At 37.0% G+C, this 26,761-nt stretch overlaps 3 protein-coding genes and 1 pseudogene across 3 annotated transcripts; 3 read left to right on the top strand and 1 right to left on the bottom strand.

Annotated features, from left to right (window-relative positions):
* The first annotated feature begins 319 nt into the window (after positions 1-319).
* Positions 320-3,449, top strand: LOC113304120 (putative receptor-like protein kinase At4g00960). The gene is made up of 7 exons (XM_026553189.1): positions 320-1,327; positions 1,695-1,859; positions 1,947-2,071; positions 2,166-2,376; positions 2,489-2,726; positions 2,805-2,955; positions 3,052-3,449. The coding sequence occupies exons 1-7, from the start codon at positions 541-543 to the stop codon at positions 3,394-3,396; spliced, it is 2,022 nt and encodes a 673-aa protein (XP_026408974.1). The 5' UTR covers positions 320-540; the 3' UTR covers positions 3,397-3,449.
* Positions 3,450-4,969: 1,520 nt separating this feature from the next.
* On the top strand, positions 4,970-7,891 carry LOC113304095 (putative receptor-like protein kinase At4g00960). Its single transcript, XM_026553171.1, has 7 exons — positions 4,970-5,860; positions 5,975-6,109; positions 6,218-6,339; positions 6,422-6,632; positions 6,735-6,972; positions 7,071-7,221; positions 7,307-7,891. Exons 1-7 carry the CDS (start codon positions 5,029-5,031, stop codon positions 7,613-7,615), a joined length of 1,998 nt encoding a protein of 665 aa, XP_026408956.1. The 5' UTR covers positions 4,970-5,028; the 3' UTR covers positions 7,616-7,891.
* Positions 7,892-8,101: 210 nt separating this feature from the next.
* Positions 8,102-10,909, bottom strand: LOC113304081 (annotated as a pseudogene).
* A 423-nt stretch (positions 10,910-11,332) lies between these two features.
* On the top strand, positions 11,333-13,694 carry LOC113352048. The gene is made up of 4 exons (XM_026595930.1): positions 11,333-11,618; positions 11,671-12,069; positions 12,157-12,651; positions 12,871-13,694. Exons 1-4 carry the CDS (start codon positions 11,333-11,335, stop codon positions 13,692-13,694), a joined length of 2,004 nt encoding a protein of 667 aa, XP_026451715.1.
* Positions 13,695-26,761: the final 13,067 nt, after the last annotated feature.

Below are 26,761 nucleotides of genomic sequence, written 5' to 3'. Positions count from 1 at the left end.
GATTAAAGTTTAAGAGATCTAGACCGTCATTTGTTCAGGATCCAATGGTGCACAAATCTTGAGAAATAGTGTGAGTAAATGGGTCGTCAGTGAATTCCAACCCTCCACGTATTGTAAGTACGGAACTTTCAAACAGTAAGAAAAATACTCTCTCCAAAACCATTGACTTTCTTACAGTTGAATTGTCAAATTACAGCTCATTGACACATACAAGTGATTAATTAAGTAAAGCTGTTGTTAATTGCGATTAGTGGAATCCTACTTACAAAACAAAATCATTTTATTTTGATTTTACTTATGTGTGAACGAGAAATGACAAACGATAATTGTTACGAAGAGACCCCAAAAGAACAGAGAGAGCCAAAACCCACTTGTAAGATAGAAAATGATAAGGAGCAGAAGAGAAAAACTCAGGGTGTGAACCAGTCAAAGAAAGTGTCTCAACGAAGACCCAAGAAACAAAATTTGATCTTAGGTTTTGGATCTTGATGAGATTTTTCCGTTTTGTACTAGAATCATCACAATAACAAGAAATCAAGAATGAGATATTGCATACTGATCATATTTATAATCTACCACTTGGTCTGTACATTTGCACAACCAACCTCTCGTCAGCCAATCTTCTATCGAGAATTCTGTTCAGGAGGTAATTATACTACTAAGAGTACTTATCATGGGAACATCAACTTCCTTCTCTCTTCATCGCTCACTTTATTTAACAACGAAGGCGTCAATAATGGATACCGAAGTTCCAGTATTGGGTCCGATCCCGACGTTGTTCACGGGGCTTACCAGTGCAGAGGTGATCTTACAACAGAAGAATGCCAAAACTGTTTTGATGTAGCAACTGCAGACATTAAACAAAACATTAGATGTCCAAATTCTAAGCAAGCAATTGTATGGTATGATTTATGTAATCTAAGGTATTCTAATGAAACATTCTTCTCAGTTCTGCTACAAAAACCAGTTTTTTATATGGTAAACCAAACTAGCATTACCACAAATCAAGATGAGTTTAACAAGAGTTTAGTCGGACTAATGGATAGACTAGTCAGAGAAAGTACAGTTTCCGGCCAATCTACAAAATCATTTGCTGTTGGAGCAGCAAACTTCTCGGTATCTCGGCAGATATATGGATTAGTACAGTGTGCAGATATATCATCAACTGATTGCAATAAGTGCCTCAGTCAGGTTGCCGGGAATTTATCCGTATGTTGTAATGGAAAAGTTGGTGCAAAAGTTCTCAACCCAAGTTGCAATTTCAGATATGAAACATATCCTTTCTATCAATCCAAGGTTGTTAATGCAACATCTCCTCTGCCTCAAGGTAAGTTTATGATTTTAAGCTGATCGAATCCACTTTCATGAATTTTGATTTGATACTGGAACAACTTTTAGTCAAGAAAATTAAGAAAGGTTTTTCAACTCTTTCTTTTTGTGGCCTGAAATAGAATAATTCAACCAGTTGTTGGATATTCCTTTATTTGGAGGTTAAGTCTAAAAAACAAATAAATAATTTGGTCAACTACAATCTTAATTGGGGATATCCGATTCCAGTCTGTATGTCTCTGTTAACATATTGAAATTTACTTTTAAAAACTAGTTCTATCAATTCAAGATAGAATTGTAAAACAGTTATAAAATTAATGAAAACTGTCCCGTTAGTTTACTGAAATTTATATGTGTTCATGCAGGGAAAAGAAACCACTCAGCCGGAAAAATTGTTATTATCGTAGTTGTTCCTTCACTAATTGCAGTACTGTGCACAATAGCAATTTGGTACTTATGCTCACGAAAAGCGTCAAGGGAACCGAGTCAATTACCTCTACGAAGAGTAACAAGGGAAACAACGCAAGATAGTGAGTGTTTAGAAGTCAATAACATGTCATGAAACTGACATTAATAAGATTTATTAGGTTCTCATTGTGTTGTTCTTGCTGTTTCAGATGATATTTATTCAATTCAGAGTGTTGAATCCGTCCAATTCAGCTTCAGTATGATAGGAGCTGCAACTGACAATTTCTCTACTGCTAATAAGCTTGGTGAAGGCGGTTTCGGTTCTGTATACAAGGTATTAGAAATATTTAAACATGAAGAGAATTGATACTGAATTTGCTGTTGCACTAGACTTTTGAAGAGTTTGGACTAATATCCTCTTTGATCAGGGTACACTCCCAGATGGACAAGATATAGCTGTTAAGAGGCTTTCGAAAAATTCAGGTCAAGGCGAAGAAGAATTTAAAAATGAAGTTGTCTTACTAGTAAAATTGCAACACAGGAATCTTGTGAGACTTCTAGGCTTCTGCTTGGATGGAAAGGAAAGACTACTCATCTATAATTTCATGCCAAACTCAAGCCTCGACAAATTGATATTTGGTATGCATCCCATGCTCTCTATCTTTCTTTATGTTTATTTCGGTTCGTATGATTTCTTTCATTCTATGAAAACAGTGGGCTTACTTCATCATTGGCTTGTGCGAATGTGTAGATTCTGTTAAACGTACTTGTTTGGATTGGGAAAAAAGGTATAAGATAATTGGCGGGGTTGCAAGAGGGCTTCTTTATCTGCATGAGGATTCCCGATTTAAGATTATTCATCGTGATCTTAAAGCCAGCAATATATTATTAGATGCAGAAGTGAACCCCAAAATTGCAGATTTTGGCATGGCTAGACTTTTTAAGGTGGACCAAACTCAAGCCAGCACAGTTAGAATCGTTGGAACATAGTAAGTATATACGTACCAAATAAATCTTTTACTTTGGCTAAGTTGAAACAAATTAGTAATGCTCTCTAAATTTTGCAGTGGATATATGGCGCCAGAGTATGCAATGCATGGAAAAATCTCCGAGAAGTCAGATGTGTTTAGTTTCGGTGTGTTAGTTCTGGAGATCCTTTGCGGAAAAAAGAACAACTCTTTCAATGATCCAGATGTCTCTGGAGACCTTCTTAGCTATGTGAGTTTTGGAGTTTATATTTCTTCTTTGTAAATACTCGAGGTGGACATATCAAGCTACTTTCGAAGTTAAGAATTTAATGAGAAATTTTTGCAGGCATGGAGACAATGGAATATTGGGACAGCTTTAGACTTGTTAGACCCGATTTTGAAGGACAATCATTGTGAAAGTGAAGTAATGAGATGCATCCACATTGCATTATTGTGTGTTCAGGAAAATGCAGTTGACCGACCCACAATGGCGTCAATTGTTTTGATGCTTAACAACTTCTCGACTAATTTACCAGTGCCTTCAGTACCTGCTTTTTTTGTACGTAGTTTCAGGGAATCTAAATTTCGTTGGGATGATAATAAAGATCCGCTAAGTGTTTCAGATCAATCAACGAGTAAATCTTCACAAAGTGTTAATGAAATTTCGATGACTGAATTATACCCTCGATGATAACTGCCATTTTGGGTTACTAATATATTTGAAAGTATACTGCATTGTTCTACCAAAATTTGTATACAAGTTAGATGAAGTTAGAAACTAGACTGTGGTTTTGTTCACAGATAGGAAAAAGAAAACAGTTACATACTCAAAAGAAATGCTTCATTTGATACTTAGATTTCAGTGGATATATGGATCCAGATTATGCAAAGGCATGGGCGATTCTCTACGACATCTGTTTGTCTGTCGTCCGGTATCTTAGTACTACAGATCCTTAGAGAACAGGTCCATAACTCCTTCTACGGATCCCAAGAGCTTCTAATCTAAGTGAGCCTGAACTTCTTTTTCTTACTGACAAAAGAGTTCAAACATTTGTGTATATTTTCTTATCCTTTTTCATGGTAAAACTTTGTGTATAACCGTATGGAAATGGTGCATTATTGCAGACTAGGTAACGTCGGATTGAGGGCATCCCTGTATTGGACCTAACATTTATTTGAAAATTGAAGTTGTGAGATGCATCCACCCTGGATTAATTATTCTGTGTTCAAACTCCAAAAGGCTACCTACGAATTATGGAGCCACAATCACGTCAACCTTAAAAAAAGGCTACTTTTAATTCTAGAATACAGCAAAAGGGCTCTCTAAAAGAAACAGTGGAAACCTTATAGTCAATACGATGATTACAAATTTGAGCATACATGAAAATTTCTGACAGGCATGAAGACGCGTTGGGCAAATGGAATTATGGAACAGCTTTAGTAATGTTAGATCCGATTTTTAAAGAGAACTGCCTGCTCCGAATGCGAAATAATGAGATGCATCCATGTTGGATTATTATGCGTTCAATGCAGCTGATAGAGCCACAATGGCTTGTAATGCTCAACAACTATGCTACTACTCTTCCAATATTATCACTGCCTGCATTTTTTCTTCAACATAAGAAGGATTCGGAAATTCATGTAGGAAGGAATGGAAACCCACCAAGTGTTTCGAATCAATCAACGAGTAGATAAGCAGAAAAATTAGAACACTGCTGGTAAATTTTTAATGACGGACCTTATTGTTTGCCACTTGTTTATAATAAACAAAACTAGGTTGTCATTAGTAAACGCTTTTTTTTTTTCAGTGTTTGAATTCGGAGATATGTTTCCTGATTTACATATAGTAGTCTGTACTAAATTTTCTATTTTTAAGAGAAACTAGGTCGATCGAATGAGTTAAAATTCAACGTTTTTTGTTCTGTTTTGTAATAATTCAACATCACCAGTACGGCACTTGGAATATGCAGGGTACCCATATCAACAATTCCTAGTAAGTTACAGAATAATACAATATGGGATTTGACCCCATTATTGCGGCAGTGGAGCCTCAGTGAGTGTGAACTACAAAATTCCGCGTTGATTTTCAACTATCTCATACGAAAGAATCAAATAATGATGTTTGGCTTATCTACCAATCATAAAAAAAAAAGAAAAAAAAAATTAAAAAGAAAATGATTTTTCAATACACTATTATTTCTACTCATTGACTTCGTTGATATTGACCTTGTAAAACCAACTCAAGAACAGGCATGCCTGAAAGATTCAACAAGCTAGCAAACCAATAAATGAATGCACATTATCTCAAAAACTAAGAAGAAGTATGGGTAGTTTTTTCCAGATGTTTATCAAAATTCTTTCCACCATTCTGATATTCAACATACAGTGCTATGTGTTGAAATCTAATGCGCAAATTGATCAGAGTAATATTTTCGCCTTGTGTTCAGGTAATATCACCTCTAGTACATATCTGTCCAACCTTAATCTTGTTCTGTCTTCTTTGGCAAATTCATTCAACAAAACCACTGTCCATAATGGATATTACAACGACACCATTGGGCGAAAGCCTAATATCGCCTATGGATCTTATCAGTGCAGAGGTGATCTTACAGTAGAAGCATGTCGATCTCATGTTGATTTAGCCGCTAAAGAAATAATACGCCGCTGCCCAAGCTCCGAAGAAGCAGTTATTACATTCAAAGAACTAGCTGTTTTAAAATATTCCGCTAAATCATTCTTCACAATCATGCGGGATAAACCATCATTTACTCTCCCGAATGCAAATTCGGTCACAAACCCGGAGGAGTTTAATCCAGGATTCGACAAATTGACGAAAAATCTTTTAGCAGAGGTCGCTTCTAATGGTGTCTCCTCTTCGTCTTCTTCGACTAACAAAAAGTTGTATGCTATTGGAGACATAGAGATTACGCCCTCACAGAAAATACATGGGCTGGCTCAGTGTTCTTCTGATATATCAGTTAACAATTGCACTCAATGTCTTCGTGGAGAAATAGATGATATTCGAAAACGGTTTAGCGGGCGAGAAGGTGGCAGAGTTATTTGTTGGAGCTGCTATTTTAGATATGAGACGTTTTCTTTTTATGAACTCAACGCAACTTCACCACCATTTTCATCTCCTGTGAACCCAAAACACTGTAAGCATTTATAAATACATGCATGTATAGAAAATCTAACGTTTTAGAGGGTTTAGTTTACATATGCACACATAATGCTTGATTAATTGATTTTTTTTTTTCATGTTCTTGCAGCAAAGAGAAAGTTTCCGCTGAAACTGTTCCTTATGATCTTTGTTCCGTTAGTGGTTATAGTATTATCCATCATAATCATTTTGTATTTCTGCATAATGAAGAGAAAAAAGAAAGTACTGGAAAAGAAGATTGAAGGTAATTAAGCTTTCTAAATGCAGGAATGACCTGCAAAATTTGAACATTTCCGAAATTAGACCTTAATAGTCATTTGATTCCAACTTTTTGTTTTTGTTATATTTAAAGATATCGATGAGATTCAAAGTGATGAGTCTTTGCAATTCAACTTCAGTACCATAAGTGCCGCTACACACAACTTCTCAGATGCTAGTAAACTTGGACGAGGCGGATTTGGTACTGTATACAAGGTACTGACAGTGGCATTGTATGTTGTGGTAGCTCTATAATTACATCACTTTTCAGTTTGTCACATTTGATTGTTTTTTTCAGGGTACACTCTCAGATGGACAAGAAATAGCTGTGAAGAGGTTGTCTGAAAATTCTGGCCAAGGTGAAGAAGAATTTAAGAATGAAGTTGTATTATTGGTCAAACTGCAACACAAAAATCTTGTTAGACTTTTAGGCTTCTGTTTAGATGGAGAGGAAAAGCTTCTTGTTTACGAGCTTATGAAGCATGGAAGCCTCGATCAGTTTTTATTCGGTTCGGCTTCTTTCCATTCTACTTTTCTATCACTCACCAAAGCAAAAACTTTTCAAGTTGTACTGCTTCAATAGTTACACTTATTGAGTACTAAATGTGCAGATCCTGTTAAACGCACATATTTGAATTGGGAAAGGCGATACAAGATTATAGGAGGCATTGCTAAAGGACTTCTCTATCTTCACGAGGACTCTCGACTTAAGATTATCCATCGGGATCTAAAAGCCAGCAATGTGTTATTAGGAGAAGATATGGTCCCCAAAATTTCAGATTTTGGGATGGCTAGGATTTTCTTGGTGAACCAAAATCAAGCCAGTACAAAACGAATTTGTGGAACTTTGTAAGTATTGTAGCTGTTCATAAATCATATCTCTCAATACAAACATGACCACATTGTTAACTGAAGAAAGAAATTTCCTTTTGGTACTCGATTTGCAGTGGATACATGGCTCCAGAGTATGCAATGCATGGTAAATTCTCCGTGAAATCGGACGTCTATAGTTTCGGTGTTTTGATTCTAGAAATCCTAAGTGGAAAGAGGAGTAACTCATTTGGTGGATTCGAAGGTGCTGAGAATGTCTTAAGCTATGTGAGTATAAACTTTGTTTCTAGTTTTTGGACATGTAATTTCTCACTGTACCCCGCACACTAACAATAGAAACTATATTTTCCAGGCATGGGGCCTTTGGAAGGAGGAGAGATCTATGGAATTGTTAGATCCAACACTAAGAGAATGTTATTCGGCAAACGAAGTGATGAGATGCATCCAAATTGGGTTATTATGTGTTCAAGAAGATGTAGCTAATAGACCCACAATGGCATGGATTATTCACATGCTCAATAACCACTCTGTCACTCTTCCATCACCTTTATCACCATCTGCATTTTTACTGCGTGGTAAAACTGAACCCGAAATCCATTCTGAAGATGGCGACAACATAAGCGTGAATCAGATGTCCATGACGGAATTTTACCCTCGCTGATCGACAGTATGGACTGCATTTGGGAGCTCAACTTGAGTTCAAGTACAGATGCTAGATGTAATTATCTTCTATATTTAGATTATTTGCCAAAAGTGTATCATGTCTTCATCCTAGCCTATCAGCAAGAGTAATGATCCAACCGTGAGTCAAATTTATAAGAGTGTTGTCAGCAACAGCATTATGCATTTGCATCCGATAAACCAAACCGTCCATACAAGTGCAAATTGCTTGTTTTGTAATAAAAACGAATTGATATGACCTGATAGTTATACCTTTGACTTATGTGTTAAACCAGTACTAATTGAGCAACAATGTTGTCAGCCCAAAAATGTCCAATTATTTGTATAAATGGCTAATTCAGGGTTGCACTACCTAGGAGGTGTCTGCATAGCAGGATATGATAATCAACTGCTAGTTTCTAGATTGGTTTCAGATGCGCTACCAGAAGTACGATTGGAAGAAGAAAGAACACCCGAGATAGAAATCTTGAGCTTGAACTGGAGTACTCTGTGATAAAATGATGATGAATAAGATAAACAAACCATACTTAACTATTTTCTAAATGTAATTACATTTATCAAATCGTCAGCAAAGGTAATTTTTGACAAATGTTATCTTGGGTATGTCCGGCTATCAGAAATGTCATTTGCAGAATATGATTTTGAGCTGCTCTTTGATTGTCCTACAGGCTTGTGCATATTCAATCCTGTTATGCTTCCTGCGAAAAAGGCAGGTTTTGAAGGAGATGCTAGAGTGATTGAGTAGCTACTGAGCATCAAAACTACAGAAGACATGGTGGGCCTATCTTCAATATCATCTTGCACACACAATAGACCAATATGCATACTTCTAATCACTTCGTTTCTTGTAAACCTTCCGGATAAAGTACTATCCATCAGCTCCAAGGGTCTACCTTCTCTCCAAAGATTCCATGCCTGCATTTAGGAAATGCGAGGAGGTTAATTGTAGATTGACAGGGGCATTCTTTTCTTTCTTTTTTTCTTCTTTGAGATGGAGTAATTCGTCAGCAGGTTCATACTTACATAGCTTAAAAGATCTGGTGATGAAGCTGACTGATAGAAACTGGTAATTTTTCGACCACTTACGATTTCCAATAGCAAAACCCCGAAACTATAAACATCTGACTTCACAGAAAATAGTCCATGCAATGCATACTCTGGGGCCATGTAACCGCTGTAGATCGTGCCGTCAGTTATTTAATAAACAGCCACAAGTCTTGCATCAACCGTAGGTTTTTTACTGAAAATTGCTTAAGAGCAAAATATGAATAGTATACTCACAATGTTCCAGCAATTCTACTTGTGTTGCCCTGTGTTTGATCGACTTCGAAAAGCTTACCCATACCAAAATCTGCAATTTTCGCTTTCATTTCCTCGGCTAACAAAATATTACCTGCTTTGAGATCCCTGTGAATAATTCTAAGCCGAGAATCTTCGTGAAGATATAAAAGTCCCTTGGCAATCCCCCCTATGATTTTGTAGCGCTTTTCCCAATCCAAAAGAACTCTTCTTTTGGTATCTGCACATTCTCATCAGTAATAGTTAAGCACGAATACTGAGACGGTACGGTAGGGGCAATTACCGAAGCTACAACATCTTGAAACAGTATGCACAAATGGGAGACATAGGGGGCATACCAAATAGATACTTGTCGAGACTTCTATTGGCTACATGTTCGTAGATGAGTATCTGCTCGTGGCCTTCAAAACAGAAACCCAAAAGTCTGACAAGATTTCTGTGTTGAAGCTTGTTTAGCAAAACCACTTCATTCTTGAATTCTTGCAAACCTTGTCCTGAATTCACAGAGAGACGTTTCACCGCTATTTCTTGCCATTTGGAAGCTTACCCTGGTCATTCACAGACAGATCTAAGAAATATTTCCCTGCTAAGGAACTTATGCGTATAATACTACAGTAATATTAAAGTTTCAACCCGACTGTTGGTTTCAATTGTAATGAAGTCTAATTCTTACCTTGTAGACTGCACCAAAACACCCTCGCCAAGCTTGTTAGCATCAGAGAACTCATTTGTAGCATTTCTAATCGTAACCAAGTCAAATTGCAAAGAGTCTTGACTTTCGGTCGGATCCCTGGTAACTACAGAAACATAAAAACTTGCAAAATTCTAATCGCCACTTTGATATACTCCATTATGACTAGAAAACCAACATTAAACCAAAAACTGAAAACCGTACCTGGAATACCAGATTTATTATCCCCACTTCTCTTCTTCCTGAGGAAGTAAAAACACACTGCTAATATCAGGAAAACTCCAACAACAACAGGAACAGCAACGGCAACAATATTTAGTGATGGTTCTGGCCCTGGCGGCGGTTCTGTTACCATCAAAATTTGAAAAAAAAAACTCAAGTTTTTATGAGGAGAAAAAAAATCTTTGAATCACAAAACAAGATGCCAGCGTATAAAATAACACCTTACCAGAATCAGACGGCAGTGGCAAAGCACCTGGAACTGTGGTTGGTGACTGTGGTGGTGGTAATAACTCGTAGAATAAATTATCATCGTATCGAAGGAAACAACTTTGAGTAAATATATGTCCTTGTTTTAATCCATTAAGATAACCAGGAATTCTACCAATCATATCTTGTAAACAAGATGTACAAGAAAAGCTTGATAAATCTTGAGTACATTGAACCATACCATATATACTACTGAAGTCAGCATACATAATTGATCCAACTTCAAACTTAGACGATTTTAATGAAGCATTAGATTCGAGATTATTCATTAAAATACCCAGTTGACGATTAAATACAGTCGGATTACTTGCATTTTCCCGAACCAAAGTGAAAACAACCATACTTTTATCAACTTCTCCGAAGAATCTAGTATTCGAGTAACGTAAAAGACATGTTTCAAGACGAATATCGGCATCTATATGATTAGAGCATTTCTGAATGACAACAACACTTGATTCATTTAAACAACTTCTGCAAGCATCCATGGAAATATCACCTCGGCACTGAACAAGTCCATAAGCAGTATTATTTGGATTTGTACCCACTGAAGTATTGAAAAATCCATTAACAGAACCATTTGAAACCAGAGAAGGAAGAAGAAAGTTTTTGAGATTGGTTTCATATTCACTGCCAGAAGTATAATTTGGAGTATTAGGATAACAATTAAGTAAAATGTCTTGAGCTTGAATATGTAATCTATGTAATAAGATGACAAACAGAACTGGAATTCGAATAGATTTTGTTGCGGAGAAGTTATGATTTTTCATTTTTAAAACGTCTAGCATTTGCTTGAATATTGAACAACTTACTTCAATGAAATGACATTGAGAGCTTATTATAACAAATATACTCCATTGATTGATGACTTATTGGACCAGTGGGGTGGACCAAATAACTCCGGAAGCGTATATGAAAGGCTAATTGGCAGTGCAACAATTTTCTTCTAATCTATTAAATGTACCTTTGTTGACTACCCAAAAAAACAAAGCACCTTTGTTGACTAAAAGACTTAATATTGTATGATGTTGCTTTTGGTGGTTTCCCCCGAAATAAGTTCGGTGAATCATGCATGCCATAGGTTGAAACCTCATCTAGATTCTCTGATCTCTCCATATCAATCTGCTTTCGTTGCTAAATCAGATTCATGACAATATTGTGATCACACATGAAATCCTGCACCTTTTTAAAACAAAAAAGAAGAAGTCGAAAAATAATTACATGGCTATTAAACTTGATCTTTCAAAAGCTTTCGATATACTTGAGTGGTCCTTCATCATTGTTGTTTTTAAAAAGTTGGGATTCTCTGAAGTTTGGTGTCATTTGATATATCAGTGTATCAGCACAGTGTCTTACTCAGTGCTGATCAATGGCTCCCCTAGTGAATCTTTTCTGCCTTCTCGGGGTATTAGGCAAGGGGATTGTCTTTCTCCCTATATCTTCATTCTTTGCATGAAGGTTTTGTCTCAGCTGCTCTCTAAAGCTGAGGAAGATAAGCTTATTCAAGGTTTTAAATGCAGACAAAATAGTCCCTCTATTTCTCACCCTTTTTTTTGCAGATGATTGCATGATGTTTTGTAAAGCTTCTGTCACTTATGCAAAGAATATCATTAAAGTTATCAATGTTTTTGCTAAGGCATCAGGTCAGGCAATTAACTTCGATAAATCTGGGTTTATAACTAGTGGGAAAATGCATCATAAACTCATCAAGATATTATCTAAGACCCTTAATATGAAGTTTCTTAGTAGTTCTGAAAAGTATTTAGGTACTCCTTTATTTATTGGCAAGGACAAGACTAAATCTTTTAGCTTTCTTATTGATAATTTCTATGCTAGACTTAATTCTTCGAAAAAATCCAACTTGAACATTGCTGGTAGAACAATGGTTACTAAACATGTGTTATCTAGCTTGTCTGTTTATCATATGGCTTGTTTTCCTCTTCCTACAAAGGTCACTAGTAAAATAGATTCAATTGAAAGAACCTTCTGGTGGGCTAAAAATAACCCTAAGCATGCTGCCTGTTTTTGATCTTGGGGTGACATAGGGAAATCTAAACTAAATGGTGGTTTGGGTATTAGGAATTCCTATGTTACTAATAGAGTTTTCATTTGCAAGCTGGGTTGGAGAATTATGAAGAATCAGAATAGTTTGCTTTCTAGATTTATTCAGAATAAATATTTCCCTAATCAGAATCTTTTGGAAATTGATAAGGCGGCTGACTCTTCTTCGTGGTTGTGGAAAGGCATTGTTAAGGGTCTGAAATTTATTAAGGATAATACAGTGATTAAAATAAATAATGGGGCTTTCACTCCTATTTGGAATGCTCCCTGGATTCCAGGGATTTCTTTACCTCCTACTCCTTTGAATCCTATTTGCAATAACTATACTTATGTGTCTGAACTTATTGACTATCATCACAACTGTTGGAATGTTCCTCTTCTGAACCTCTTATTCTCCCATGATGATGTTATTAGGATTTTATCTATTAGATTAAACTTGTTGCAGCCGGACTCTCTTAAGTGGGCTCATACCAGAGATGGTAAGTTCACAATCAAATCAGCCTATAAAATATATATGAATGATATTCCTTCGCAGGAAGACTCCCATTTCTGGAGGAAAGTTTGGGATATCGAGTGTCTGCCGAAAATAAAGTTCTTTATGTGGAAATTTTTTGCTCATATGCTCCCTGTTAACTCCCTTATGTAGCTCTATAATCCGCATGTGAATGCTCTCTGCTCTCTTTGTAATGCTCATGAAGAATCTGTTATGCATCTTTTTGTAAACTGTCCTGTTGTTTCTCGTATTTGGTTTGGTCTCTCCCTTCAACATTTGGTTACTACTGATTTGGAATGGTTAGATGATATTTTCCTATATTGGCATGACTCAAGTCTGGGTATGTCTCCTTTTAAAGTTGGTTGGCCTAGTGTAGGTGCTATTGTTATGTGGTGTGTCTGGAAATTGAGGTGTGACGTAATCTTCAAGAATGTTACTCTGGATATGAACAGGATCATTGTGGATATCAAGAGAATGCTTAATTCTTACATTGCTCCGCAGATTAGTGTTGTTGTTTGTTTTGATGTCAAAATTCCACAGTCTAAAGTGGAGCATTTTATGTTTATAGATGGTTCTTTCAAGGATTTTAAATTTGGTATCGATGTTATTTGGTGTGATGTTGCAGGGAATGTAAGAAAGACGCGCTCGGACTTTGGGTTGATCCAAGATGCTGTGGGAGCTGAAGCTACTGCGCTTTTGTTGGCTATCTCTTGGGCAAAAGAGATGAATCTTCCCAAAGTGGTGTTTGTTAGTGATTGTCTTCATCTGGTCAATTTTGTTAACGGCTGCAACTCTTCAGTGGATTGGAGAAGCCTGGACCTTTTGGAGCTTTGTCGGAGTTCAATTTCTAGTTCAGTTTCTTTTAAACTAATGTATATAAAGCGGCAGAATAACCCGTTAGCGGACCGGCTTGCGCGTCGGGCTAGGAAAAACAATCTCAAGGGTTTATGGTTTTCTCTTCCAAATTTTCTTAATAATATGTGTAGGAAGACAAACCTTAATATACTTTGTAACTCTCTTCTTACTTAATGAATGGTCGTGTTTCTTAGCAAAAAAAAAAAAGAATCATGTATGCCATAGAATCTCACTTGGGAAATGGCTATATGTTTCTTATTTTCATATGCATTCGATCAACGGTTCACCCCCAACTTTCTGTTCTTACTTGAAAAGGAAATTGCCTTTCAAGAGTAAATATAGTTTCTGTTATCCTCTGTTTCTGTTTTCTTTGAGGTCTGGTACTAAAAGACAAAAAATATCATTGGAATGTAATATCACAAAATTCCTTACCTAATTATTCTCTTACTGCCCATTTTATAAATTAATGTTAATTAATCATTTTAGGTGTTAATTAACCGTGTTAGATGTGAGATCAACTAATGTAAATCGAACTTCAATCCATCAACTGGAAATTTTTGATTATTTTTTTCCGAAAACACCACCCAGAATCCATTTACATTCATATACTCATAAACCGACCATGGTTTGGTGTTTTGGAACTCACGAAGGACATTAAGAATCGGTTAATGTATGCATAGATTAATTCTGATTCCTATAATCGAGTTTTCTTTTTATCATATATAAACCGATTGTTTCATTTTCGTAAGAAAAAATATTAATTCGTACTTTCAACCATCATAAACGGGTTTTCTTTTTATCATATATAAACTGATTGTTTCATTTTTGTAAGAAAAAAGTTCATTCATACTTTCATTCATTTCGAATCTACTCATTTTTCGTAGGAATCACGAATGCAATTAGCACGTGCATCTAGCTTTTGAACCCATAGGTGATCCTAGTGGACGAGTTATAGTCTTGTGAGGGAATATCCTACAAAATCGAACTTGTACATGCTTCTAGGTATAACAACAGCTGGTTACCTGTTAACATCCTCTTGTTGGATGGGTCGAGAAAAAAAGGCTAAGTGACCGAAGTCCATATATATATATATATATAAAATCTTGTTAAACAATCGGTCATACATGTAATTCGATTCTGTCAAGAAAAACACACAGGAAAATGAAACACCAGAAATAGGTTTATACGACATATATATACATATATATATATAAACTGATTCAGATATGGGAATCTCAACATACAAGAGACCTAATCGGTACATGAACCACGTACATAAAAATCGATTGTAGGAGAACAAAGGGAAAAACAATAAATAGAATCCAGAATCGGTTTATGCTAATGCACCTATAAACAGATTCTGGTTTTATCTTTACATAACTGAATTCAACCCAGAATATGTCGATGTTAATCATCTTATAAACCGATTCCTCTGCATGTTTTTCATGGCACGAAGAACAAAACGCAGAATCGGTTGATACGATAAATCTACGTAAACCGATTTTGGGTAAATCAAAGATTTTAATTTTCAAAATTGGGGTTTTAAACATGTAAATCAATGAATAAATGTTAATAATATAATGGGTCGATGAAGATTTACCTTATCTTTGGTGGATCAGAAATCGTTGGACAAAAAGATCAAAAAAAATGATTAGGGTTTATGCAATTTGAAAGATTAGATTAAAATAGATTTTTTTTTGTTTTAGGTTTTTAGCTGAAAATGGTATGAATTATATTCATATGAGTTAAGATTTGGGTTAATTTGAGACTGGATAGGTCATTTTTCCTATTTAGACACTCCATAATCATTTACACTAATTGGGAGAAGAAATTGATAGGTCTCAAATACAATCCCTGGGAATCAAACTAGGGAGGTTAGTGTAGTAGTAAAAAACATAAATAAAAAGTATCGTGAAGACCCTAAACATGTTTGTATTTTATTCGAAAAGTTATTTGAATCTTAAATCTTAATCACGATGAAGTGTTAACGTTCCTTGGTATATTATCTTAGGTTAACCTTATCTTATTATTTGCAAATCGCAATTGTTTAATTCAAAGTCAAGAAAAAACCTTTCCTCCGTCCCCAAAAAAGTGAGACTTATGATATTTGTATATGTGTTGAAAATTAGAATTCATATATCTCACATACTAAAAGATAGTTAGGAAACATCAGTGGACTATAAGGATCTATTGACAGGGTCTAAATTTTACAATATCTAACAAGCTATGATGTCCATTAGATCTAAAGCTCTAGATGTCTATGATCTGTTCACCATAATTCAGGTATCCCATAATATTTTTATCCTAATTTTTTTCACAGTGGTTATACACGGACCACTGGAAAAAAAACTATTTAATAATCGCCCTCTCACATGAGGGAGGGGCCCATCCATTTTGGGGATTTGCAGGAGCATTTTTGGGGCCCATCATGTTAAAAAGTGTGAGAGGACGGTTTTTAAATAGTTTTTTGGGGCAGTCCGTCAAGAGTTTTTTGAATCTTCTCCTTCCTTCCCTCCCTCCCCCATATTTACTCTATAAACTTACTATATACCGAAGATTTGGAATTTTCTCTTCAAGAACAAATTTGAAAGTATTATGGGGTTAATGGTTTCCTTTTTCGTTCTTAGGATTTCCTATTGGAAGGTGTAACTTGTAACATCTGATAATTATTTCTCTACGATCAGAGATTGGATATCAGGTTAAATCGGTGTCTGGTTACCCAAATTTTAAGATTTGAATTTGTTTTCTTTAATTCGTTAGCTATTAAATAAATGCAATTAGTTCAATATTTTAAAAAACCCAGATATTTTTTTAAACGTAATAACAAATTTTTCATTATATAAAAAGTTATAATATTAACAATACTTGTAAATATGAGGATTAAGGAACATCAAAGGTTATTAAAATTTATCATTACTGTTAATTAGGAAAACAAATGAAAAGATGTTCATTGTGACATCCGTACATCATCACTTTGAAACATATGAACTCAAAAGTTATTAAAAAAAGCTAGTATAAGACGTCATTAACTTAGTTGAAGGTTTTTATATCACTTATTTTTCCTTAAAAAGAAAATCATGTTCTCCTGAGTTCCTAACCGAACATGATTTTATTTACCAGATAAGGGAAAAAGAAATAAGATAGGCAAACAAATTTGTGGGTCATCCCATCATATATCGAGATTAGGTTAGTTAGATTCTATAAAATCTGGACCATCTGTGGTGTTGTAGGGCTTACGACCCATGGGTGTGCGGCCCAACTAGAAGCCTAAGGATTTCTCTTTACATGTATATAAAGGATAGTATACCTATGTAATATGTTGAACCCTAATCAATAGAAATCTTCTCCTTCTCTGCCTCTTTACTTTTCCCTATTATTATACTACAAAACGTTATCATGCACGAGCTCTAACCCTAGCGCAAAAAAGAATTTATTTTTTAGTTATCATCGATTTTTTTTTCATCTGTTAAAGGCTTGGTAATCAACAAATCACGGAATCTGTGTCAGTACTTCTATTTTTTCCTTTCCTCTGACAAAGGCGTTGAAAGGTAATCCTTACTTGATCTCCATAGATATATTGTACACAGTATCCTTGGCTGCTATATTTATTTTGCTTATGTGCGTCGTAATCATATATACTTGATGTTGTCATGATGTACTTGCTCACATATTTTTTTTAAAAAATTATTATTTGATATGTTAGATAGAACATGTTATTATGCTATTTCCTATTTGATACATAATTTTTATATATGTGTTGTCTTATGAGGTTACCACATGATTCTGATTAAACTATCAAATGTCCAACATGATATAGTTTTACTGTTTCTGATTAAACAATTATTTTATATATATATATATAAAACGAAAGAAAATAATTGTTTATTTCTGGTGCTTGTCTGTTTCATCTGTGCATTTTTTTTGGGCCTTTGTGTGTTTGATTGTAAATAGTTTATTATTATTATTATTTTAATCTATTTATTATCATATATGTCTAATATTTTGTTCTGTTGGCTATGTATATCTGAGAAAATGATTTCCTAATGCTTTGATTTTAAATAAAAAATAAAGAAAATAAGAATAGATTATGAAAGTTTGTCATTTAGTCTGACATATTGTTCTGTTTTGTGAATGGGATTCTCAATCCATTTTTCTATGGTCATGTATAGGATGTTGATCCACCGCTTGTCGTCATATCGTCCGTTTTCTTTTTTCCTTTTATTTCTGCCTCACATGTTCTTGTAGGTGACTTATTATTACTTTAATGATGATTTTCCATGACATGCTTCACCACTTTTTGCTGTTATAATTTTCTTAATTTTTTTTTTGCGTAGTTCTCTCCTGTAATTTTTTTTGTAACGCATATGCTTGTATAGTTGGTTATGAATATGACGTCATTTTTAGCGATTGACTAAGAATCTTGTTAGTTGTCATTGTTATTATTTATTTTTTTATACACGTATGTGTATTTGTTACGTCTATTATTTATTGTATTATTTTTTTTTCGACTTTACAATTTCACCTTTCGTATTCAACCGTTAATGGGGTATTGTCATCCGTTGGATTTAGACTTAATCGGGATACCTTAAAAACCGTAAAGAAATTTGGTTTCTAAGAAATTTATTTTGACCATAGAGAAATTTGGTTTTGGGATTATTAGACTGGAATTAGTCATATATTAATGTTTTTTTAAGGTCATTTATAGGTGGACCCAACTCGACTCAGAAATAACATTTTTGTCTCAGAAGTACTTGAGCGTTGTTATTGTCTATCTAGCGTGGAAACCATTTCCTTGTGGAAAATGAGTATATCTTATATAAAACCTTCTACCAATGACGATGTACCGTCTAAAAGGTGAAGATATACGCTCCTATGTTTCTAAGGAAACATATTGTCCTCAATTTACACCTGAAGAGCAACGAAATGCTTTGAAGGAAATTTAAATATTCATGTTTTTTTCTCCCCGAGCATGAATGTCCAGTGGTATGTAATCCGCTGGTTAGATTATTGAATTAGACTTTGTAGCTTCAGCAAAGTTATGTTGTAGTTAAAAGCACATGAATCTCAACTTTTGTGGACAGACTCACAATAAGTAACATGAGACATATTTGTTTTTCTACCATTTTTCTACTTCATTCATATACTAACGAACCAGTATACTTTAAAATATGCAAACAAGAGATCCACTATCTTTAGTAAGCTATTCAACCTAAAGTAAGTGGTTGACATGCAAAGTGAGATTCTCTTGACCCGATGATATGAAGAAATTTCTCAAATTAAGCTAATTGTAGAAAATTGACAAATAGAAAGAATCCGGCAGTAATGAGGGCTAGGCATACTGACTTGTTGAAGCATGTGAAAAGGGACATATATATCATGATACAAAGATGTACTTTTGTCTCTGATAGTGATAAAAATAAGTATGAATCGAGCATGGGATTAGCTCCCATAGGAAATGAAAGAGTTGGAATTGCACCTAGTTATTGATGTTGGTATAAGCAATGTAATGCATGTCTCATAGTAGCAACCAATTTTCACATCAACTTTAATGACAACAAGAAGTTTGTCTGGCCAATTGACTATCTTATTCATTTGTACTAGATCCACTGTTTGCACTTATGGAATGAAAACACGAGACGTAAATTATCTAAAGCACTTGAGATATATTGGGTGAAACATATATCATTCCCCAGAAACGTGATATATATTCACTCTAAAGTACTTGAATTGAACCTCACTTTTGTTACGTAATAAGTCCACACCACTTATTAAAACTCTTAAGACCCAAATGTCTAACTAATAGTAGTTTTTCTTCCACTAATTTAAGGAATATACACTAGTTGTTGAACTAATTCCTTATAATATGACTACGATAATTGGATCATCGAGCGAAGCACTGCTCAAAAACTTGTTGCCAAGATGGAACAAAGACTAAAAGTCGCATATATAAGCTCTGATGTACTAAGGGCTAAGCACACCTTGTTAAGTGCAAATGGTGTTCATGCATGAACTATTACCTATATTTTTGGAAAATTGAATGCAGTTGATTGCATCTATAAATTATTTTCTAATAAATGTGGAAGGAAGCATATTCTTAGAAACTTAATGTGTCAATCCAGTGAATTGTATATCACTGGAACTTGAATTACTGAATCCATATTAACCCCAACAATGAACCGATTAGGATTTATTCATAAAGACTTTGACATAACCATAAGGCATAGTGGTTGTGACACAATGTTTCGTTTTGAAAGTACTAACACAGGCATCACTTTTATTTGAGTGTACAAAACAATGAACTAATATAATGCGAAGTTACGACATTTATTACAACCAGTGATTTCTAAAGTTACTAGATTTGCACTGCCTCTCTCCATTATGCTTTAGAGTAAGAAAGCACGTCACTCATCTTACAAAGTCTTTCTTTAGTAAAACATGATTGAGGCCATCCTGTTTTACTTAGATGCAAATGGTAAATAACTCATTCTTCAAAGAAATATAAAGCGTTGTAAACGAACATATATCCATGCAAAATGCGGACCATTCAAGTTATTTATGGCTCTGGTGGATGATTCGACGCATTGAATCAGTTATTTCTCACAACAAACGATGTATTTAATTTTTGTTAAACTCCTAACACATATTACACAATGCAAAGTGCAAAGGCTCACCACCCTTGTTAATACTAGAGAATTTACATCAAAAGGATTTGATGAATATTGCATGTTTAATAGGATAAAGCATATTATACCCAATGGTCTCGCAAAGGCTATCATAAAAGGTTACAGGCGATGTCTAAGGCATATGTTACGCGTACCAACCTACCTTTTTATTGCTTTGGAGATATGCAATATTAACGCATGTCTACTTAATTCATTTTAGAACCCAATATTAGTCAACCTTTCTGCGTACCAGTTGATAACTAGATATAAGCCTGACATTCTTGTTCTTACGCATATTTGGTTGCAATATATATGTGCCATTACGAGTCCACATCGAACTATGATGGGTCACGACAATGATTAAGTAGTTATATTGGATATTTACTCCCAACGTTTATCCGCATTTTAAAACCTTTGATAGGAGATCTCTTACCGCTAGATTTGCGGGTTGTCATTTTAATGAGCCAGTCTTTCCGTCGTTCGGAGAAAATAAGAAAAAGTATTTTATAAGGGAACGACATGAATTGTCATGGTGTGTTCCCACTGTGTCTCATATTGATTCTTGTACTCAAAAAATGTAAATGTGAAGTGACAAAGAATAGTCGATTTTAGAAAGTGCAGTGATATTGACAATATGACAAGATCCTACTTACCAGCTGCAAATGTTCTTGCAAGGTTAGAAATCCTCAGTATGGGGTACACCATAGACTAAGGTGTTTCAATTACACTTGGTGGAAGTGTAGTTAAGGTCGTGTCTCCACAAAGGAAGATGGAGAGACCACCAGGCTCGATCAATATATACTCACCTATAAATCAAGCATACGAGTAAGGCACAACCTAATTTGTATCATTAATGAAATCATCTCATTTGACTGTCTCTGACTATGTCCATGAATCAATACTGGAGGACGCTCCGAAGTTTAATGATTCCAGGGAACAATGAAATCTTAAAGGATTATGAGAACACACGCGAGTCAATGAAAAGATTGTGGGAGCGTATTAATGATTATTTTTATATATAGTTGCTCAAGGAAATAGAGCACGATGAGATCGAACCATGTTTCTTATTGTCTAATGTCAATAGAGCATATTTGGCCTACATAATCCAGGTAGAACTTGGTTCTTTGACAAATATACAGGTATTTGGTGTGGTAGTATTGTCCAACCAAGTGTAAAGTCTATGGGACATACACGATTATTTTTCATAGAGCACAGTGGGAAGAATGAAGTCTCAAAGTATCAAGACTCGCCTTGTGGCACGAGGTTTCTCACAAAGCTCTGGAATTGTCATATTGTAATGAACATTATAGCGTTCCGCTACTTAGTTAGCTTGGTAATTTCAAAAGGACTTGAAATGCAGCATATGTATGTGGGTATTACGTATCTCTGAAAGAATCAAGAGATAAAAGATATTTGCAAAAGGTTGTGATAAACTTTTGTTTCCCAAATCAAGTGACTCTAAACCATAGAGTGCTTACAGTTAGATAGAACACTCACTTATAGATTGAAGCAATCAGGCAGATGTGGTATACCCATCTAAGTGGCTTATTTGATTTGGAGGGGATAAACAAGTAAGTTGTTTTCCCTTGCGTATACACAAGAAAGCTCCTGATTTGGAATTGTAGCTATCACATAATGGGTACTCTTGATGTAATAAGAAGCCTTAAAAGCTATTTGAAATCCAAATTTGAGATGAAAAATTTGGGGAAAGCTCGACCGAATACTGAGCTTGTGGTATATATATTATTCCACCATTTTGCATATGTTTAAAGTTTTCAGACAATTTAACAAAGACATGCATCCTGATAGCACTCCCATGATTAGTCGAGGTTCAAATGTAAGTAAGTGACCATTTCGTCTAAAGGAAGATGATGAATATGTGTTGGGAGATGAAATTCACATATCTAGGTACAATATATGCATTGTTGTACTTAGTATAATAATGTAATCGATCAAATTTTACATCCTCAGGGAACTTGTTAGCTAGACATAGCTCAGCGCCAACGCAACGTCTTTGGAATGGTATAGTGAATGTAATCATGTACTTAAAAGTAACCATTGACATAAATTTGTTTTATCCCTGCAAAGACATAAAAAGGAATGCTAATGAAAGGGAAATCCAAAAGTTTTTGATTATGAAGGAACAATAATCTCTTATCCAATGAAAGTAATCAGAGGAAATGTGGTAGACTATTTTCTAACTCATTACCGATATTCATTTTAAAAAAGTACATGACTAAAGGAAATGTCTGGAACAACTCTGAAAGTAATCAGGGGGAGATGCCGAAATCAGGGGGAGGATCCAAGGATATGATGTCGACATATTTTACTTCAAAATTGAAGCTGTGTTATACTCTTTTTCCCTTCGACCGAGAATAGTTTTTCCCAAAGGGTTTTGTTACTCGACAAGGTTTTTAGCGAGTGTTGATGGTGGATTTTAGTTCAGGGCTAAAATTTTAAAAACCAAATATGATACGCTGACATCCTGCAGAGGATAAAGCTGTTTGATAAGTGATGAGTACCTCTTCACTTTACTAATTCACCTAGAATGGAGCATGTGGAAACAATCCCAGTATTTTGTGAATTAAAATACACAAAATTAATCCAGGATGGAGCATGTAACAACAATCCCAAATAACCCTGTGAATTTTTAGCATTATTTATAATGCATGATTAGCCTTGTATTTCCTGTGTTGTTCCCACAGAACTCTCATTATTGGTGTGGCATGACGACTGAGTGTTGCTCTCAAAAGAGTAACGCGAATCTCCAAGTACCAATAGTGAGGCATGCACGAGATACCCGTACAGGCTACATCTGTCGCTGTGTTATACTAGCCCGATTGAGCATATATCTCTCTGTGTGTTATACTAGCCCGATTGAGCATATCTGGACTGCCCGTGTCAGTATCAGAAACAATCACGACCAAGCAAGTTGGCCGCATGATTTAACCAGCCTACACGATCTTCAGCAGGAGCAGGCTACCACCTTGATGACCACCAGCGGGCCCATTTTTTCCCTGGTCGGTCGGATACATACCACGCCTCCCAAACAACCACCGAACGCCAACCTAAGTAGGATGGTTGGGCTGGTGTGGAGCAGCTTGGAAAAGCTTGTACGCACAAGACTGCCAATGTCGGTCTCAATACAGATCGCGTCCGTCCAACTTCGCCCGCATGGTTGGACGGCATAGATCGTCCCATGACTGGTTGGACAAGCGTTGTCCTGCACACCGGCGGCCCCCTCTTTCTACTTACTTGACCGACCTTCTCACGACCTAGCCAGGGAGGATCAAATGCTTGCTCGAAGTTCGGCCGGCGTGATGCTTTAAGGGTCACAGGAAAGTCCACTAGTGTCTTAAATTGATCACGACCATCCAACTTCACATGCATGATTGGATGGCTTAGATCAAGCCTATGACCGTGGGACAGGTACACACATGCTCACCATCGGATCAATGTGGGCCCCACATGGTCGGCCTCCCCAAAGGAGGAGCATAGCTTGCCAAACCGTTAGGTTGAAGTCGTGTACACACGACCGATCCAAAACCCTAATTAGGGTTTGCGGCATGTTACATGTGTCGCTAATCGATTACGAGCGTCCATCTTCGCAAGCTTGGACGGAGGATGTAAATGTAGACTTAAAAGGTCCCGAGCATGTCAACATGATCACCGTGGGCCCATCCACACGCATGACCGATCGACCAAGGCCAACCAGAAACGCGCGCCCGAATTAGGCATGTCGTGCGGTTTCCAACTCCTTTGGACATGGAATTTCTGTTGCAAATCAATCTCATCCGTTCCTCTTTGCCTGTCAAATTGAGTGGCTTAAACCACACATTCATGGGACAGTGAGGTACAGAAGTGTGCACCGGCAAGCCGTCTACACGCATGCCCAGTCGGTCCTGCCTAAAAAACCTCCCATGCTTGGTTTCGACCAAGCTGAAGAGTGATGCTTGCGCACCTCTTTAAAACCCTAAAATTCCACCAACGTCGCAGATGAGCGTCATAAGATCATCTCGTCCCTCCAACTCTACCATCTTGGTTGGGAAGCCTTGGCTAGGAGTTAGTCGACCAAAGAAGCATCCCCATGATTACCGTCCGCTACTCTTCCACATAGAGTGATTGGCCAAAGCAAGGCTCGCCCATGCAGCCTCCAAACGATCACTTGAAGATGGTTGGACGTGATGCTATTTTAAGACACTTGATCGTGACTTACTCCGTTAAGCCTTAAAATAGTGATGCTTCATACATGCTGAATATATTCGATGCATTACATGCGTAGAATACACACGATATTTCATAAATATCGGTTTCCCAAATAACTTAGTTATTTAACCTGGCACCGCATGGGACCTTCTGTGGGTACCACGATCCACACAATCGAGACATCAAGCATGTCACAAACTGGGGGATACATACTTGGGTATTGGTATGGCGGTTTACAGCGTGCAGCGTGCAACGCGCCATCACAAGAACGTGTCAGGAAGACATGGACGGTTAGTGACGATGGGAGAAGTGGGCAAAGACTGATCGTGTGACACTAACACGACTCCACTACTCAATCACTCCACTTCCCCCACTTCCCACGAGAGATGAGGTTTAGGCTCAATGACTTGTATAAATAGGTTCTCCTCCCTATTTCCAAGAGACAAGACAGAAACCAAGTGTGGATACAACGTATTCAAACATCCAGAGCTTTGCTTACATTATTGCAAGCCAGTTCGGTATTCTGATACAAGTCAAAAACAGCCAACACCTTCACGATCTCAACACCTTCTTCGCTTTCCTCCCTAAGATCAACCCCATCTCCTTCAATTTGTGACCGAAGCAAGTCTGGAACGACCATTTCTTGGTTTATGCCAGAATTATACAGATTGATTTCTGGAATCAAAAGCACTCCCGTGCAGTGCATTTGTTTAGGGTTTAGATTCATTTATCATCCACACACCCCAAATTACCAAAACCAGCAGAAATAGTTTTCATCCATAAACAATTGGCGACCACAGTGGGAGATTAGTCTCTCGGCTGTGAAGTCAATTTCTTCAATACCAATTCAATTTTACTGATTTCGAAAATGGTGGATCTTAGGTCTGGATCAGCAACCAATCCTGACGGGACTAGCGCTGACAACACTCTCGGTGTTGATATCCCAATCAGTGGCGTCACCATGCAGCCAGTCAATACCATTAATGTATCTCGTGGAATTACTTCCTCTACTACCAGCACCAGCGGAGCAGGAGGAGATATTCTATTGGGCGTGACACCTCCTATCACCAGAGCCAGAGCAGCCGCAAACCCTGACATCTCTTCAAGCGTAACGCCTCAAGACGTCACCAGAGAAACTGCCACTCCTCGTCAAGCGTAACGCCTCCAGCCGTCACCAGAGCAACTGCCACTCCTCCATCGGGATGAGGAGCTGGAGGAGCCAGAGGAGGACAACCCCCTATTACCATGGTGGATTTGATGGAGAGACGAGAAGTTCTTGCTAGGGCCAAAAAGGACATGGCTACAACTCATAAAGAGGTACTCACTTTTCTTAAGACATTAACTGATCGATTGCCACAAGAGCCGCGACAGCCCGCTGGATCCAACAAGGAATACATTAAACGCACCCGGAGAAGGTACTTCAGCGGTGCGGGCCTACATGGACCTGATCAAAGAAGCGATAAACGGCATACTCGGTCTCCTCATTAAGATGACATCATATATGAGTGGTCCTGTCATGGAGACTTCTATACTAGGGACTGATCCTCACAACGATCCTCCTCAAGTCAATAGTTTCACTATGAACCAGAGGCCGGTGGATCAGGAAGCGGCTTCAGTGGAAAGTTTATGCGAAATTTTACACCTCTCGAAGAATCAGCGGGCGGAGATGTTTGCTGCAATCAACCAGAGGAAGGTCACAACCGTGCCCTACATGTTACCACACACATCAAGGATTCAGAGTTCAAGAGGTCCCTTATCGACACATGAGCGTCTTCGAATGTGATTACTCTCAAGACTCTCAGGGCATCCAAGGTTCGCCCGGGCAAGATCGTACGGAAGCCTAATACAATGACAGACTTTGAGGGAAACCAAACCAACACGTACGGGTATGTCGACCTGAATTTATCTGTAGGGTCCGTCTAGTCAAAGGTGAAATTCGAAGTCATAGAATGAGAGCCAGACTACCACATGATATTGGGGAGACCGTGGCTTCATGACAGTAGGATTGTCCCTTCGACATATCACCAGTGCCTGAAGACTATGCTGAATAAAGAAGTCGTCTGTATCCCTGCATCGTTGTCTCCCTATGCACCGATATGTGGAATGGAATTGTTTGAACCAAGAGAAGCTCCGCAGGAAGGATCAGACAAAGTTCATTGCATCTCACTCCCCACGTGGGCGTCAATTCAGGAGGAGGACCGACTCGCATCATTGAGGGCTAAGCCCCACGATGCATCTTTGCTGACAAGGCGTTCTTCTTCATCCGGTGAAGCCACAACCAACGCTCACGCTAAGAGGGAACGAACTTTTGTGGAAAGCCTTGACCAGAAAAGGAAAACCGTATACTGACGCCGCTGTTAGCAATAAGCAGGA

The sequence above is a fragment of the Papaver somniferum genome, chromosome 1 (genome assembly GCF_003573695.1).
Source record: "Papaver somniferum cultivar HN1 chromosome 1, ASM357369v1, whole genome shotgun sequence".
In the NCBI taxonomy this organism is placed as follows: Eukaryota; Viridiplantae; Streptophyta; class Magnoliopsida; order Ranunculales; family Papaveraceae; genus Papaver; species Papaver somniferum.
The sequence above is the reverse complement of the archived record's forward strand: the minus strand, read 5'-3'. Positions and strand labels throughout refer to the sequence as shown.

Excerpts from the sequence above, each read along its gene's own strand:
- LOC113304120 (XM_026553189.1), top strand. The coding sequence starts at position 541 with ATGAGATATTGCATACTGATCATATTTATAATCTACCACTTGGTCTGT. Across the intron at positions 2,072-2,165 it reads GTTTCGGTTCTGTATACAAG|GGTACACTCCCAGATGGACA; the intron begins GTATTAGAAATA and ends CTCTTTGATCAG. Across the intron at positions 2,956-3,051 it reads CTGGAGACCTTCTTAGCTAT|GCATGGAGACAATGGAATAT; the intron begins GTGAGTTTTGGA and ends AAATTTTTGCAG.
- LOC113304095 (XM_026553171.1), top strand. The coding sequence starts at position 5,029 with ATGGGTAGTTTTTTCCAGATGTTTATCAAAATTCTTTCCACCATTCTG. Across the intron at positions 6,110-6,217 it reads ACTGGAAAAGAAGATTGAAG|ATATCGATGAGATTCAAAGT; the intron begins GTAATTAAGCTT and ends TTATATTTAAAG. Across the intron at positions 6,973-7,070 it reads AAACGAATTTGTGGAACTTT|TGGATACATGGCTCCAGAGT; the intron begins GTAAGTATTGTA and ends CTCGATTTGCAG.
- LOC113352048 (XM_026595930.1), top strand. The coding sequence starts at position 11,333 with ATGGCTATTAAACTTGATCTTTCAAAAGCTTTCGATATACTTGAGTGG. Across the intron at positions 11,619-11,670 it reads GGAAGATAAGCTTATTCAAG|ATGATTGCATGATGTTTTGT; the intron begins GTTTTAAATGCA and ends TTTTTTTTGCAG. Across the intron at positions 12,070-12,156 it reads TCTTCCTACAAAGGTCACTA|GGAAATCTAAACTAAATGGT; the intron begins GTAAAATAGATT and ends GGGGTGACATAG.